The sequence below is a fragment of the Silurus meridionalis genome, chromosome 17 (assembly GCF_014805685.1).
Source record: "Silurus meridionalis isolate SWU-2019-XX chromosome 17, ASM1480568v1, whole genome shotgun sequence".
NCBI lineage: Eukaryota > Metazoa > Chordata > Actinopteri > Siluriformes > Siluridae > Silurus > Silurus meridionalis.
Window position 1 is genome coordinate 17724095 of NC_060900.1, and position 15292 is coordinate 17739386.

The 15292-nt window shown below is 36.5% G+C and overlaps 2 protein-coding genes across 2 annotated transcripts; one reads left to right on the forward strand and one right to left on the reverse strand.

The window, feature by feature from the left end:
- Nucleotides 1-219: 219 nt before the first annotated feature.
- On the forward strand, nucleotides 220-13102 carry gls2a (glutaminase 2a (liver, mitochondrial)). Its single transcript, XM_046872214.1, has 18 exons — nucleotides 220-592; nucleotides 1350-1437; nucleotides 2340-2461; nucleotides 4617-4746; nucleotides 4848-4927; nucleotides 5070-5233; nucleotides 7716-7774; nucleotides 8955-8987; nucleotides 9060-9118; nucleotides 9241-9307; nucleotides 10160-10210; nucleotides 10302-10478; nucleotides 10586-10717; nucleotides 10804-10896; nucleotides 11186-11247; nucleotides 11811-11887; nucleotides 11960-12023; nucleotides 12117-13102. The coding sequence occupies exons 1-18, from the start codon at nucleotides 402-404 to the stop codon at nucleotides 12283-12285; spliced, it is 1818 nt and encodes a 605-aa protein (XP_046728170.1). The 5' UTR covers nucleotides 220-401; the 3' UTR covers nucleotides 12286-13102.
- An 89-nt stretch (nucleotides 13103-13191) lies between these two features.
- On the reverse strand, nucleotides 13192-14827 carry spryd4 (SPRY domain containing 4). Its single transcript, XM_046872215.1, has 2 exons — nucleotides 14601-14827; nucleotides 13192-14090 (listed from the first exon to the last, which is right to left on the reverse strand). Exons 1-2 carry the CDS (start codon nucleotides 14767-14769, stop codon nucleotides 13549-13551), a joined length of 711 nt encoding a protein of 236 aa, XP_046728171.1. The 5' UTR covers nucleotides 14770-14827; the 3' UTR covers nucleotides 13192-13548.
- Between the last annotated feature and the right edge of the window lie 465 nt (nucleotides 14828-15292).

Consider the following 15292-nt stretch of genomic DNA (forward strand, 5'->3'; position numbering starts at 1 on the left):
GTGTTATGCCATTCACATGAATTTATCCTTCATTCAGTGGTCTCTATTACAACATTTGTCCTGCAACCTTACTGTTATCTCTTCCAAGAGATGGTGAATCATCACCATTGCCTAGTTTGGGATTAGATCAGGTCTCCACGCTCTTGGTCATTGGCCCAATAACACTGGCACTGCCACCTCCTCCCTCCGTATTTTCAGCTCCACTTATAGTAGTCACATGTGCCAGGATCGACTCTTGAACTGTAGCTTCCATTTGGCAAGTCTGTATGAGTGCTCGGTGAATGGAAAGTGCTGGAAAAAAAAGGAATTAACCTGTGGAGGCAAAAGGCATACCCTCGTTATACCTACTGTAGTGGGCTAGGGGCTCTCCTTTTAAATTGTCCGACTTCCTCAGACTGAAAATGCTCGGTCTAAAGCATTTAGGGTCAATCTGCGCCGGTGTCTCGCTCATCAGACAAGGCGGGAAAGTGTCGATCGGAAATGGACATTTGTACCGGAGAAGCCTGATTCGGATGATGCGCACAAGCTCAGCACTCGCACAACATCCACGTCATCAGCACGTCTTCCTGGAGACGGATCCAGAAATGGACAGGTGATATAAGACACGTCCCATATGTTATTTACAAACAGTAGGCCTCCACATATCCAGCGTGGTGTTGGTTTATATACTATGTCCTACTGCAGCACACAGTTTCAGAAGTAGATATGAAAGATTTCTAAATGATATTAGTTCAGTTAATAATCAAAATCATCATGACCTACATTTGAGTGCAAAATCATTTTTTAATAACGTTTAGAGTGTCAGACATTTATTCATGATCACATGCAATAATAGTTTTAAGAGAAGTTTAAGTACAGTATAAGTACTAAAGTATATGTACACTAGTTATACTGGAGTCATGCAATTAGTTCAGTTAATAATCAAGAGTTTAGTGCAAACTCATTAGAGGGTCAGGCATTTATTCATTATCACATTTAACAACACATTTAAGAACAGTTCAAACACAGTATATATACTAGAGTATAAGTAGTTATATTGGGGTCATGCTATTAGGTAACTTAATAATCAAGATCATCATGTCCTACACTGAAAAGTTCATGTATGTTATGCATCTTCTGAATGTTGGTTTGTAATATAAATATTCTCTAATAACTTGCACAATATCTGCCCACTTTGCATAAAATCTGAACAGTTTGCGAAGTTGTAATAATAATTCAGCACCACTTCAGACATTGTTCTTCTTAATATATCTGTTGTATTTTAATTAACATTATAAACATAAGATCTGGACTTGGACAGCTTGTTTGGAGTAACAAAATATTTTTTTGTGATTTGTTTTGCTCGTCAGTAAGGGCTCAGGGTCTGGCCTGGAGGACCTCCTGTTTTACACAATTACTCAAGGCGAGAAGAAAATCTCAGTGGGACGCTTTATCAGTGTAAGTTATACTATTATTTAACTATGATTAATTATGACTCCAATCTTTATTACTAAAAGTACCAAATAGAAACAAATTAGTAGTGAGGTTAAAGGTGACAAAACACACAATGTAAAATATCTTCTGTAGAGAAAATGATTTATGAGGTAATTCAAAGCAATTGTCAGGTTAAATATAAAATGTAATTAATAAATAAATATAATAATAAACTATCAGGGAAAATGATAAACAATAAATCAATCCAATCCGGTTTTACATGAGTAACAGCAATAGTATTATATTATCACACTTAGGTCTTATTAAACATTTGTTTATACACTATAATGGAAGATTATCAGGCTGTGACAGGGAAACGTGTTGACATTTGATTCACTTGAGAGCTATGTGTATATAAGTTAATTTATATACATTTATCAAATAAAAAACTTTTAATTTTATTCCTGTAGGTGGAAGTTATGGATGGATGTAGGGTTGTTGTTTTTTTTTGCCTTTGAGGCAATAATTAAATCTATATTTAAGACACTCTGTGTGTGTGTGTGTGTGTGTGTGTGTGTGTGTGAGAGAGAAAGAGAGAGAGAGAGAGAGAGAGAGAGAGAGAGAGAGAGAGAGAAAATGTTTTTATATACTATAACAGACTTCAGATGTTATTTGTGCCACATCATAAGCAGTAATGTAATTCTTTAAATAAACATTTCCTCTCAAAAATAAGTTTTATTATCATGTGTTCTTTAATCTTTAATGTATAAGGGTAATACATTTACTTCTACACTTTTTAATTTTAAATAAGTTTTTTATCATACAGTATAAAACTGGAGATTCAACCTATTGTTTAGCTGCCAACAACAAACATCTAAGTAATAACTGGATTCTTGATCAGGAGTGGGTTTTGTGTGGTTTCTCAGGAACTGGAAAGCACAGGATTATTGACCTCTGACCCTCGACTGAGGGACTGCATGCAACAGCTTCATCAAGCAGTGCATGAGTCTGCTGGGACAGCAATGATGGACCAAGAGCTCTTCAGAAAGTAAGTTTGTGTGCATATACAGTATTGTGCAAAGGTTTTAGGCAGGTGTAAAAAAAAAAAATGCTGTAAAGTAATAATGCTTTCAGAAATGTTAAGAATATTTTTTTTTAAATGGAAAAGTAATTGAACAGAAGAGAAATCCAAATGAAATAAATATTTGGTGTAACTACAGTTTTTGAAGGAACTCGCCAGGTAGGTTGTTTCATCTCGGATAACTAACCACAGATCATCTGTGCATGTAGGCGTAAAGATCAGGTGTTGAGATCAGTGCCTTCTGGGGGCTAAATCACCAATTCCAGAACTTATTGTTGTTTTTTTATGATGAAGATAGTTCTTAATGACATTGGTTGTAAGTTTGGGACCCTGCTGCCATTTTTCTTCACCCTAGTTCTTATGTTTTCGTGCATTATTGTGTTGCTTGCCTTGTTTCAATGTTCGAGCTTTTTGGCCACAATTCTTTAGTGAAGACCACTTCTGGATGGACTTCTCTGGTCAGATAATGGGGTTACATGGGTCTCACTGGTTTCCACTAGTTCTTTGCTGATAGCACTTCTGGACATTGATGTTAAAGGGCAATAAGCATGATGTGTCTTTCATCTGCTATATTAAGTTTACTTGGCTAACCACCGCATCTACGATCCTCAACATTTATCATTCGTTTTTGCTTTTTCAACAAATCTTGAAAACCCAATCTGCGTTTAAATCCTTGCCTGGGAGAGTCCTTGCTGATGTAAAACTACCTTGTGTCTTGTTGCTGTGCTCAGTCAATGTCATTGTATATGACCTGTGAAATTTAATTAACTTTCACAACCACACCTTAGTAGCAGAGTCTGGCTATCCTTCACCCAGTTTTAAGCCTCCTACACAGCTGTTTCTGTTTCAGTTAATGATAGTCTTTCAACCTTCATATGAAATTGATAATCATGAGCACCTGCTGGTAATAATTCTTCAATCATACACCTGACTATAATCCTACAAAAATTCCTGACTATATATATATATATATATATATATATATATATATATATATATATATATATATATATATAGATGTTCCCCAAATTACGATGGTTTGACTTTCGGATTTTAAATCTTACGATGACGATAGCGATACGACAAAAATGTAAAAATATTTTACATTTTGTGCAACAGGCACAGGCAGTAGCGTTCGATGTATGCTAAGTTGGATGTGCAGCTGGGATGAGCGTATCTCTTGCCCTGTGAGATGCCCCACTCCCGCTTGCGGTCGACGGAGTAAAGTTGTCCCAGTGTTAGTATGAATTTGTTTCTGTTTCAAAAGGTTTCAAACTGCAATTTTAGTTATAAAAGTATGTCTTAAAAGCACCCAAGTATGTCTCCTACTGGTAGTGAAAAAAAGAAAAGGAAAGCCATCAGTTTGTAGCAGAAAATGAAAATTATAAATCAGCATGAAGCAGGAAAGACTTATGGTATGTTTGACTTACGATTGGATCGTCGTAACGTATCTACATAGAGGACTACCTCTATGTATCTATATAAAAGCATTTTAGTTTTTAGTATTTTTTACACCTGTCTAAATTTGAAATGTAAAATATGTAGCATGAGCATTGAACTGTGTTGAAGTTTGTATGTGTATTTATTTGTATAAATATAAGTATACATAAGTATATATAAGTATAAATAAGGAAATATTGAATCCAATTCACAAGATATGTAGTTTAATACCACTCTATCAAGTACTAAATTCAGAGGAAAACACAGAGCCACAAATATATACTCATACATACACACAAACCATACAACAAACAGAATAATGTAGCTGTAAACACTGAGACCTGTTTTTTGTTTGTGTGTGCTTGGTATTATATGGGCGAAGCAATACCAAATGCATGTTCCATCCCTTTAAACCATGTGTCCTTTCTCTAATGATTTACAGTAAGCATTGTTTAACACATGAACTTTTATATTTTGCCATCAGCTTTCATAACCTTTTTTCTATCCCCAAGTCCCTTTTAACTGGGTCATTTTTGAAAAGCATACATTTTACTATTATTTTTATATTAGTTTTATATATGAACATTAAACAAATATTGTTTGTCATAGAAGCCACAATAAGACCAATAAGATTTGTCTATGACTCCAGGAATTTAACATTTATTTATGTATTTTGTTATAGATGTGCAAGCAGCAATATTGTCTTGCTCACACAAGCCTTCCAGAAGACTTTCATCATCCCAGATTTTATGACATTTGCATCCAATATTAACCAACTGTACTACAATGCACAAAATGAGCAAAGAGGCCAAGTGAGTTCTACACATGCAAACACACATACACACACAAACAATCACTGGTGTTCTTCTCTACTCACTGTACATCAGTAACCTTGTCATGGCTTTGTGCCCAGGTAGCCAACTACATTCCTCAACTTGCTAAGTTTAGTCCTGATCTTTGGGGTGTGTCTTTGTGCACTGCTGATGGTCAGAGGTGAGAAAATATTTTAAATGCTCTACACAGATTTATTACTATGTCTGTTTTAAATGTTTATTTCTCTCTCTCTCTCTCTCTCTCTCTCTCTCTCTCTCTCTCTCTCTCTCTCTATCTATCTGTCTATCTATCTTTTAATCAGGCATTCTGTGGGAGACACAAGAGAACCATTCTGTTTGCAGTCGTGCATAAAGCCCCTTGAGTATGCTCTGGCTGTTCATGAATTTGGGACTGAGCATGTGCATAAATATGTGGGAAAAGAGCCCAGTGGAGTCACATTTAACAAATTAAGTTTAAATGAGGAAGGTAAGAATAAATTCTATGCCTGTTGACCTCCTTTGACCCATTTTATTTCTTCAACGATAAAAAATGTAAAAACAAGATTTTTACTGTGAAGGAAATAATTAATTGGTCCCCTGCTCATTTTGTAAATGTACTCCTTACAAAGAAATGAACAGTCTAGAATCTTTGTGTTAGGTTTATTTTAAGAGAGAGAGACAGAATATAAAAAAAATATTCTTGTGTATAAAAGAGAGCTGTCAAAGGACATTAGGGACAGGATTGTAGACCTGCACAAGGCTGGAATGGGCTACAAGACCATCAGATTGTTGCCTTGGCCGTATGTTTTTGGTCATTGACATGCTGGAAGACACATCCGTGACCCATCTTCAATGTTCTGGCTGAGGCCAGGAGGTTCTCAACCAAGAGTAAGGTCTTCCTGTACCCTTAGCAGAGAAACAGGCCCAAAGCAGAATGTTTCCTCCATATTTAACAGTGGGGATGGTGTACTTGGGGTCATATTTAGCATTTCTCTGCCTCCAAACACAGCAAGTTGGGTTGATGACAAAGAGATCAATGTTGGTCTCATCTCACCACATCACATTCTCCTAAACCATCTCTGAATCATTCAGGTGTTTATTAGCAAACCTCAGATAGGCTTGTTCATGTGCATTCTTCAACAGAGAGACCTCGGTGTGTTACCAATGGTTTACTCAGCTGTCTTGAGATCATTAGCAACCTCCTCCCATATAATTCTGGGCTGATCCTTCACCTTTCTCAGAATCATCCTTAACACATAAGGTGAGATTTTGCATTGAGCTCCAGAGTGAGGGCGATTGACTTATCTTGTATTTCTTCCATTTTCAAATTAACAGTGGTCTTTTTCTCACCAAGCTTCTTGCTAGTGGTCTTAAAGCCCATTCCAGCCTTGTGCAGGTCTACAATCTTGTCTGTGACATCCTTTGGCAGCTCTTTTTTCTTGCCCATGGTGGTTGAGAGGTTTAAACAGAAAAACCTGATTCTGTGACGGGTGTCTTTTATACACATAATGAGTAGATATTAGGAGTTCTTTCTTAAAGGGTCAGGACTAATTTGAGTGTGTGTGATTTAGAATTCTTGCTGGTTGGTAGGGGATCAAATACTTATTTCACTCGATCAAATACAAATTAAATAATATATATTATTTCATTATTATTATTATTATTTATTTTATAATATTTATATATTTTTTATATTCTTTCTCTGATAAAATAAACCTACCTTTTAAAAATCTAGACTGTTCATTACTTTGTAAGGGTGTAAATTTACAAAATCAGCAGCGGATCAAACCATTACTTCTTCCACTGTAATGTATTATACAACCCCAATTCTAAAAAAGTTGGCATGCTGGATATAAAGGTAAATAAAAACAGAATGTGATGATTAGCACATTTTATGAACCCATATTTTATTAACAATAGAACATAGAAAACATCAAATTTTTCAACTAAGTAAATGTATTAATTTAAGGCCAAATAAGGCCATTTTTAATTTGATGGCTGCAACACATTTCAAAAAGTTAAAACAGGGCCAAATTTACCATTGTGTGGCATCTCCTCTTATTTTAACACCAGTCTGTATACATCTGCGAACTGAGGAGACCAATTACTGGAATTTTATGATGTGCCAAATGTTTTTTACATAGTGAAAGGTCTGGACTGCAGGGAGTTCAGTTCAATGCTTAGACTCTTCTATTATAAAGCCATGTTTTTGTTAAATATATGCAGTATGCGGTTTAACATTGTCTTGCTGGACTATGCAAGGTCTTCTCTGAAAAAAACTTGAACTAGATAGAAGTGTCTGTTGCTCTAAAACCAGAATATACCTTTTAGTGTTCATGGTATCTTTCCAAATTTGCAAGATGCCAATTCTATTGGCACTTATGTACCCCCATAACATTAGAGATGCAGACTTTTAAACTGACCGCTGATAACAAGGCAGATGGTCTCCTTCCTTTTTACTATAGAAGACGCTGTTTCCATGGATTCCAAAAAGAATTTTACATTCGTCTGACCACTGAATAGTTTTCCACATTGTCTCAGTCAACTTTAAATCAGCTTTGGTCCAGAGAAGCCATGTTTACATACAGCTTCTTCTTTTCATAATAGAGATTTAACCTGCATTTGTGAATGACACAGCAAACTGTGTCACGGACAATGATTTCTGTATGTGTTTTTGTGCCCTTGCTGTGATTTTTCATTAAAGAACATACATTTTAAATGTAGCATAGACAAAGATTTAAGTTTCTTGCTTGAAGGTCTAGCGGGATGTTTCTTGTCACACTCTGCTAATCCCAAACTCAGAATTTTCACCACAAGTGTAGAATTTTATAAGTACTACAAGGTATTTATTAATTATTCATATACGACTTCTTATTAAGCATCAAAATTAATATTATACCAGACCAACCTGAAACACCTCTCAATTGACGTATTCTACCTTGTGTGTGTTTTTTATTGTTATTTTTTAGAAAAACCTCATAATCCAATGGTTAATGCTGGGGCTATAGTGATCAGCTCTCTTCTAAAGGTATGAATGTTTCTATTCATGAATTTTTTTTATCTTTTCACACCTTACATACTCAGTATGCATTTAATTGGGTACAAGTACAATCCAGTGACATAGTTCAATAATGACGACAGGTTTTCATCTGTTGCTTTTGTTTACAGTCTCTGTTAGAACAGCTGATGAGGTGTGGGTGAGCAGGAGGTTAACTCACCCCCTGCTATAATAAGTGTCAGTTACTGGGGGTTGGTAAGAGGAGTGTCAGAGAGGGTATGCCATAGAACAGCTGCTAAGAAGGATGAATGAATGAGAGAAACATAGTAACTATTTCACATGTACCACAGTGCCACTAGTTTTATTCAGTAAGCAATACAAGTGAGAACGTTTCTTTGAGATGACTGCCTAAAACGGCTCTTGAAAGAAATATATGGGTGTATTTTTAAGACAGAGGCCTTCCCCAGTTAGGATGCACTGCTGTAAACTTTCTCTACAGTGCATGTCATCCCCCGCTGCACTTCATAGAAGACCGAGTCTTAACCTCGGCTTTTATGGCATAACTATAAAGAGGAAAAACACATCAGCAAAGTGGTGTGTTGCAACAGCTGACACACAGAATAAGTGTCCAGTACTGTCTCAGATGATAGCCAGGAAAGCATTAAAGGTCTCTGACAGTTAGTATTGGTGTCAAGACTAAAACCGTGATTTATGGTCATGGTGGCAGTGGTGATAGTGTTTCTTCTGAGACCTCGTTCAGCCTAGTAATTTAGACAGTGATGTGCACACTGCCACCGTGTGTAAAAATATTACACTGCACAATAAGAACATGACAGGCTAAAACATTGCATTGAGATACCAACCAAGGGCAGACTTGTGTTAGGAAAATCACCTTTGGTCCCCAAAAAATGCTAATCATACATGCGTTTAACTGTTAACAGTAAATAATGAATGCTGAAATTGTAAATATCAATGTCTAATATGGCCCCACAAAATCCCACTAAATCTACCCCTGATCCCCAGCACCCATAACTCTATTGACTAGAGTGTCACTACATTATTAACCTATGCTGTCTTTATAACTTGCACATACAATTGTATGATGTACATTTTCCCATAAATATATATATATTTTATTACATACATATTTCTATTTTTAATTATGTTACTGTTTACAAATTACATTTTTTTACTCTGTCTTTCACTGAAGCCTGGGTCCATGAAAGCTGAGAAATTCGATTATGTGAGTCAATTACTATAATATAATATATTACAAGTTATATATACTAGTTATAACCAATTATTTATCTCACAGATGATGGATTATATGAAGAGAATGGCAGGTGGCGAGTATGTGGGTTTCAGTAATGCCACGTAAGTCACCTTATTAGAGTTCGAACACTTTTCTGATTCATTAGTATTGTATTGCATGCATTGTATTTGTAGCATTTTACACCAATGTGGACAATCAATTCATGATAACTTTCTATTCATAGGTTTCAGTCAGAAAAAGAGACGGGTGATAGAAACTTTGCAATCGGTTATTATCTGAAGGAGAAAAAGGTTAGTATGCTTTTATATTTATTAAACATTTGATTCAAATTTCACTACTACTAGTCAGGTAGGTATAAAGTAAATTTTAACAATAAAGGTCTTGTGACATGTGAGTAAGTCTTGGCAAGGCTGTCTGTGTGTACTCACAGCTTTCCAACACTCAAACAATACATTTATTCATTAATCATAAGGAATTGCTTTATCCTAGTCAAGGTCATGGTAGATTCAGAGTCTATATCAGGAATACTGGTGTGAGGTGGGAATACACTTGGAACTGGAAAGCAGTCCATCTAAGGGCACAATGCACACATACATTCACACACTCACACCTACAGGGAATTTTAGTTTAGCCAATTCACCTTAAAAGCTTCTTTTCATTTAATGACAGTCACAACACAGGTTTTCTGTTCATTTTAAATACAGTAATCCCCCGTGTATCCCGGTGTTTACGTTTCAAAACCACCCGTGGTAAACAAATGTATATAGTCTATATAGTACTGTATTAACATTTTACTGCATTTTATAATAAATATTTATATTTTTATTAATACATTTGATCATTTCAACATAAAACTCCCTAAAAACAATTCCCTATAAGTTTTTTGGTCTATCGTGCTATCTGCGAGACACCGGGAAAATCAGTGAAACAGATTAGTTATGTGGCAAATGCAAGATTCGAACCGCTGTAAAGCAGGGGGATTACTGTACAAGAAAAAAACATGCTCGGTTCTAGTTTATGGTAATTGCACGTATTCTACAGATGTGGTAGCAAGAGATGGGCTAAACGATTTTGAAATCTTCAGTTTGAATACAATTTTATTTTGTACTCGCTGACTTTCTTAATTTCTGTGTGTTCCATAGTGTTTCCCCAATAGTTCAGACATGGTATCAGCTCTTGATTTCTACTTCCAGGTAACAATGCTTTTTTAATAACGGACATAAATGAACAATGCACAGATATACTTTTTAAATGATTTATGTCTGTCATTCTGTGTCCCACCAGCTGTGTTCCATTGAGGTTACCTGCGAGTCAGGGAGTGTCATGGCTGCCACGCTAGCTAATGGAGGAATCTGTCCAATCACAAGCGAGCGTGTGCTGAGTGCAGAGGCTGTGAGAAACACTCTCTGTCTCATGCACTCCTGTGGCATGAATGACTTCTCTGGCCAGTTTGCGTTCCATGTGAGTCTTTCACATATGCACAAACATACTATAAATGTGAAATGTTTGCTTTGTGGGTTTCTACTGAAAGACCTTTTTATTAAAGTATTGATATTTCTCTCTACAAGGTGGGCTTGCCAGCTAAGTCAGGAGTATCTGGTGCTGTGCTTTTGGTAGTTCCTAATATCATGGGAGTGATGTGCTGGTCCCCACCAATTGATCGTGTGGGTAACAGTGTACGAGGCGTGCACTTCTGTCAGGTACACATTATTACACACACAAACATATACACACAGAAAAATAACTAACACTAACTGTATACTTTCTTTGTGGTGCTGTTTCCCAGGAGTTGGTTTCCCTCTTTAACTTTCATAATTATGATAACCTAAGACACTTTGCCAAGAAACTGGATCCTCGCAGACTGTCTGGGCATGAAAGGGTGAGACTCAAAGAGTCATATCTCATACATACTAATTTTTTATCATGTTAAAGCAGTTTTACATAACCTCAAATCAACAACACTGCCAGCATTCATATTAAAGTTAACCTGTCTGAGCTTTTAAGCAACCGCTGGAGCTACATTTGGTATCTAAAATAGTTTGAAAATGAACTGCAATTGATGGCCTTCCAGGCTACATGCCCAGGGATAGGCTCTGGTAGTGGTTACTCAAGATGAATGGATGAACGAAATAGGTTGAGTATATAGTGTATGTTTTTTTTTTTTACAGAACAAGGCTGTAATTGAGCTGATGTTTGCCGCATACAGTGGAGATGTCTCAGCGCTCAGGAGGTAAAAATAGTTTTCTTGGGCTGGAAATTTCAAACACTAAATTTAACAGGCTGTTTTTTCTCCCAATTTTAAGATTATTTCTGGATTGTATTGGTACTAGCAATTTGCCACTGAAAAAAAAGAATACTCCACAGTTTAGTCGTCAGTTTAGATTCCCAGTTTACAGTTTAGATTAGATTCACTGGAAAATCATGTATAAAAGATTTAAAATGTGCAATTCTATATCACAAATGTAATTAAGGTCTTTGGATGAAAGAACAATAATCTGTATACGGTTTTCAAACAGTAAACTATTTAAACAGTTCCATCTGAAAAAGGATAAAATACCGATGCAATGCATCTTTGACCATAGAATCTATTGAAGCGTCAATAGATTCACATAAAGGTTCTGGCTAATGATTACTGCCATTTGACCTATTTTGTATAACTACGTATTAACTAAACAGGTTTTCAGGCATTCTTGTCTTAGTACAAAGATGTGGTTGTATTAGAGGTTAATTTGAAAATACTGTCAAGTGTTCAATTTCTTTGTTTGTCCAATAAAAATCTTACAATGTTCACAGGTTTGCTTTGTCAGCAGTGGATATGGAGTTGAGGGATTATGATTCTCGGTCAGCTCTGCATTTGGCTGCTGCAGAAGGTAAACCATCTTCATATATATGCTAGTGCTTTTCATACACAATGCTGCATTCAGTGTCTGGTTGCATTTTAGGTCATCTGGAAGCTGTTAAGTTCTTAACAGGGACATGCAGAGTGAATCCTCACGTTAGGGACAGGTGAATACCTCATGCCCCACCATTCTCTGATCTTCCTGATGACATTATGGTGATAAAAATTATCATTTCTTTATGTATCTGCTGCTGTCTCAGGTGGGGAAACACACCCCTGGATGATGCTGTGGAGTTTGGACAGGCCAGTGTGGTTGAGGTCTTAAAGGAATATCAGCGTATTTACTCCCATACTCTGAAGCCTGAGGAGATCAGCACACATGGCAACAGTAAGGCTGCACTGGATGCAGACAATCTGGGGAACATGTAGACTCTGGAGGGGTTTGTGTGAGATCACATCATGAAATGCATAAAGACGATACATTATGAGTCTGCCATTTAAATGAAAGGTTTTAAAAAAAAACAGGTGTGTTGTTGATACCATGTGCTGTTTAGTGTCTGGCTTTTCAAATTAGATCGAACAGTATGAATTAACCCAGTTATTATTCAATGTATTAGACTAGATCTTTAAAGCTTTGCTCAATTCCTACTCTTTCCAGCAGTCAACTATCTTGAGTAACGTAATAAGACATCAAGAGATTATTACAACACGACAGGTGTAATGGGAGTAAATAATATATACAGTGAATCATTTAATTATAAAGAATACAAATTATTTTCCAAAACATGGGCACGTTTTATTCTATCAGCAAAATTGTTTGCTACTGTAAATATTAATTTTAGCACTTAATAGTTCATTTTAAAACCTTAATTGATATAATTTAAAGTAAAACTCATGCAATAAATCTGTCATATGACAATTTCACTTATTTAAAAGAATGTAACAGATTATGGTATAAAGAATGTATTTTCTGTACTCTCAAGAGTTGTACATTGTTGTAAATATGTGCATATTTTTGTGTAAATTTAATAATACAGAAAGATTGTATATATATTTTAAAAATACAGTCTTTTATTTATCTAAAGCACTGTATGTAGAGCGGATTTTGGTCAAGAATTTAATTTTTGACTTTATTTTGATGGGCTACATATTGATTGAAACCTATATACAGTCAATACCATGGAAACAATTGATTTTATAGCATCCATAATAAATAAATAACTGGCCAAACCAGGATAAGCAGAAATTGTACTTGTTACAGTAACAATGATGCTTTGAGAAACCATATGTAATAACTATTTTAAAGTAGAGCAAGCGAAATATGAAATAAAGAGGTCACTGCTACACAGTCACTTTTATTAAACACATATCATGAAAATGCACACACAGAACATGAATAGAGAGGTGAGATGTTCACTGCCATAAATTTATCTTCTGGAATCAGTAGATGATGTTGTACCCATCATATATCAGCTTAATATATTTGTTTACATGTTGCATGTATTAATGTGTCAGTCCTATGGCTCGTCAGCATTTTTATCCCAACAAGGTTTATTTGGATATCTGGCTAAACAGTCAGCTTAGTTATTTCTGATAATTCCATGGACATGAGGTACTGCTTTTCACTTAGAACACAGACTTTGCTTATTGCTATGTGGATCCAAAAAAGGTTGAAGGAGGCATGTGTGAACTCTAATTAAGCCCTGATGGCACCTCCAACCCAGAGTGTGTGAGCATTTCCCCATCCCAGAGTGCAAAAGCTGGACAGATCGGTGATGGGAAACAAGTCTTTATCGAGTGCACCACCTTGGCAGTCTGGGGATCTACTAAACTGAGCTTGCCAGCGTCAAAGTCTACAAACAACCCTACTCGATCCGGCTTCCCCACCAGTGACACAGGCACCTGCTTGTTGGTGGTCATGGCATACCACTTACTGTGCATGTAGGAGAAGACCCACGAAGACATGTTCGTGCCAATGCACTCATCACGAGCCATTGCTGTTTCTGCAACGCCAATGCGAAACTCCTGCGACTTTTTAACCGTGACCTCCCAGTAGTGACGCCCAGTCTCAACGTGGCTGTCGGCAAACACGACGGCCCAGTCACGAAAACGCAGCGGGGAATCTTGGACATGGCTCGGGTCTAGGCCGAGCATGCGGTAGATCACACCGGTGTCTTTCTTGAAGAGATCCAAGCTGCTGTGGGCCGTACGCTCATCCAGTTTGAACTGCAACTCTGACACAGATGGATAGTAACAAACAGGGAGAAACAGGCAATTTATGTTTCACTTTATATAGTCTGGCTGAAGAAATATCTACAGTAACGGCTCTATGATGCATATATCACATACTAATCTTTATTTTTAGATGTGTTTTACTGTAATTTAAGAAGACTTATAAATGAACCCACTTTAGGAGAGTTTTAAATAAATGTGCTGTGGACAACTTGTAAAATGCAGTGTCACTCAATACATGAGCTAAAAGGTCACAAGTACTGACAGGTCTCCACTTTAGGTCACACTTATGTGTTGTCTGTCACACTTACACATTAGATCTGTTTATTTAATAGATACACCAACACTACATAGCAACCGAATGCAGACAAGGACGTAAAATATAGAAAATTAACTTTATAAATAACAGTTACAAGCGGTCATTTGTGGTCAGATGTCTGGAATGCTCACTAGTGACCTCTCTGTGTACTCTTTCATTGAAGATCCTGACAAACAACGTTTATTGTACTCACGATTTCGATGGCTAACGGCGACATAACACCTGCAGGTAAGCGGGACTGTCGGTTGTTTATTAACGAGCAGGAAGGCGCCTGCGGTTCTCCCAAAGCGACTACACAAACCCAAACGAGATGACAACGCCATCTTGTCACACATGGACCATAAGCTTTCTCTCCTTCGCATTTCCTCTGACCGAGTCACCGGAAAATTGTTGACGCGCTGCTGCCACCAAGCGGACAGTCACAGTACTACGTGTGGTACAAAACTCAAGCTTTAGGGCAGGGGTCCCCAAAGTTTTTTTTTTCTGGGAGTACCACATTATTTTTCTTTTCTTTAATGGGGGGCCGGGTCCTTCTGTAATTGGAGAATTTATTATGATTATAAATTATTTATTATGCCTCCTAATGATCCTAATAATAAAGTTAATTATTTTGTTATGCACCGAACAGACAAATGAGCATTATTTTTCTAGAGATGTATAGAGCATTATTACTATTATAATGACATATTTTATATTCATTGCTATAGAAATAAAAACTTTTACGTTTATGTTGTGTTGAATATAGCATTCTGTTGATTGGTTGGTGAATTTAACAATTAATTAGGCTATGTTAATAACTAAGGGAAATTTAATTTTAGTTTCAAAATCTATCATTGTTCAGAAGGCTGTAATAAATATGGGGGTGGGCCGTATTCAGCTGTATTC

What these genes read in the sequence shown, in the direction of transcription:
- spryd4 (XM_046872215.1), bottom strand. Translation starts at nt 14,769, where the DNA reads ATGCGAAGGAGAGAAAGCTTATGGTCCATGTGTGACAAGATGGCGTTG. An exon ending in CGCCGTTAGCCATCGAAATC is followed by an intron (nt 14,091 to 14,600) that starts GTGAGTACAATA and finishes CATCTGTGTCAG; the next exon opens with AGTTGCAGTTCAAACTGGAT.
- gls2a (XM_046872214.1), top strand. Translation starts at nt 402, where the DNA reads ATGCTCGGTCTAAAGCATTTAGGGTCAATCTGCGCCGGTGTCTCGCTC. An exon ending in ATTATCTGAAGGAGAAAAAG is followed by an intron (nt 9,308 to 10,159) that starts GTTAGTATGCTT and finishes TGTGTTCCATAG; the next exon opens with TGTTTCCCCAATAGTTCAGA. An exon ending in GACTGTCTGGGCATGAAAGG is followed by an intron (nt 10,897 to 11,185) that starts GTGAGACTCAAA and finishes TTTTTTTTACAG; the next exon opens with AACAAGGCTGTAATTGAGCT.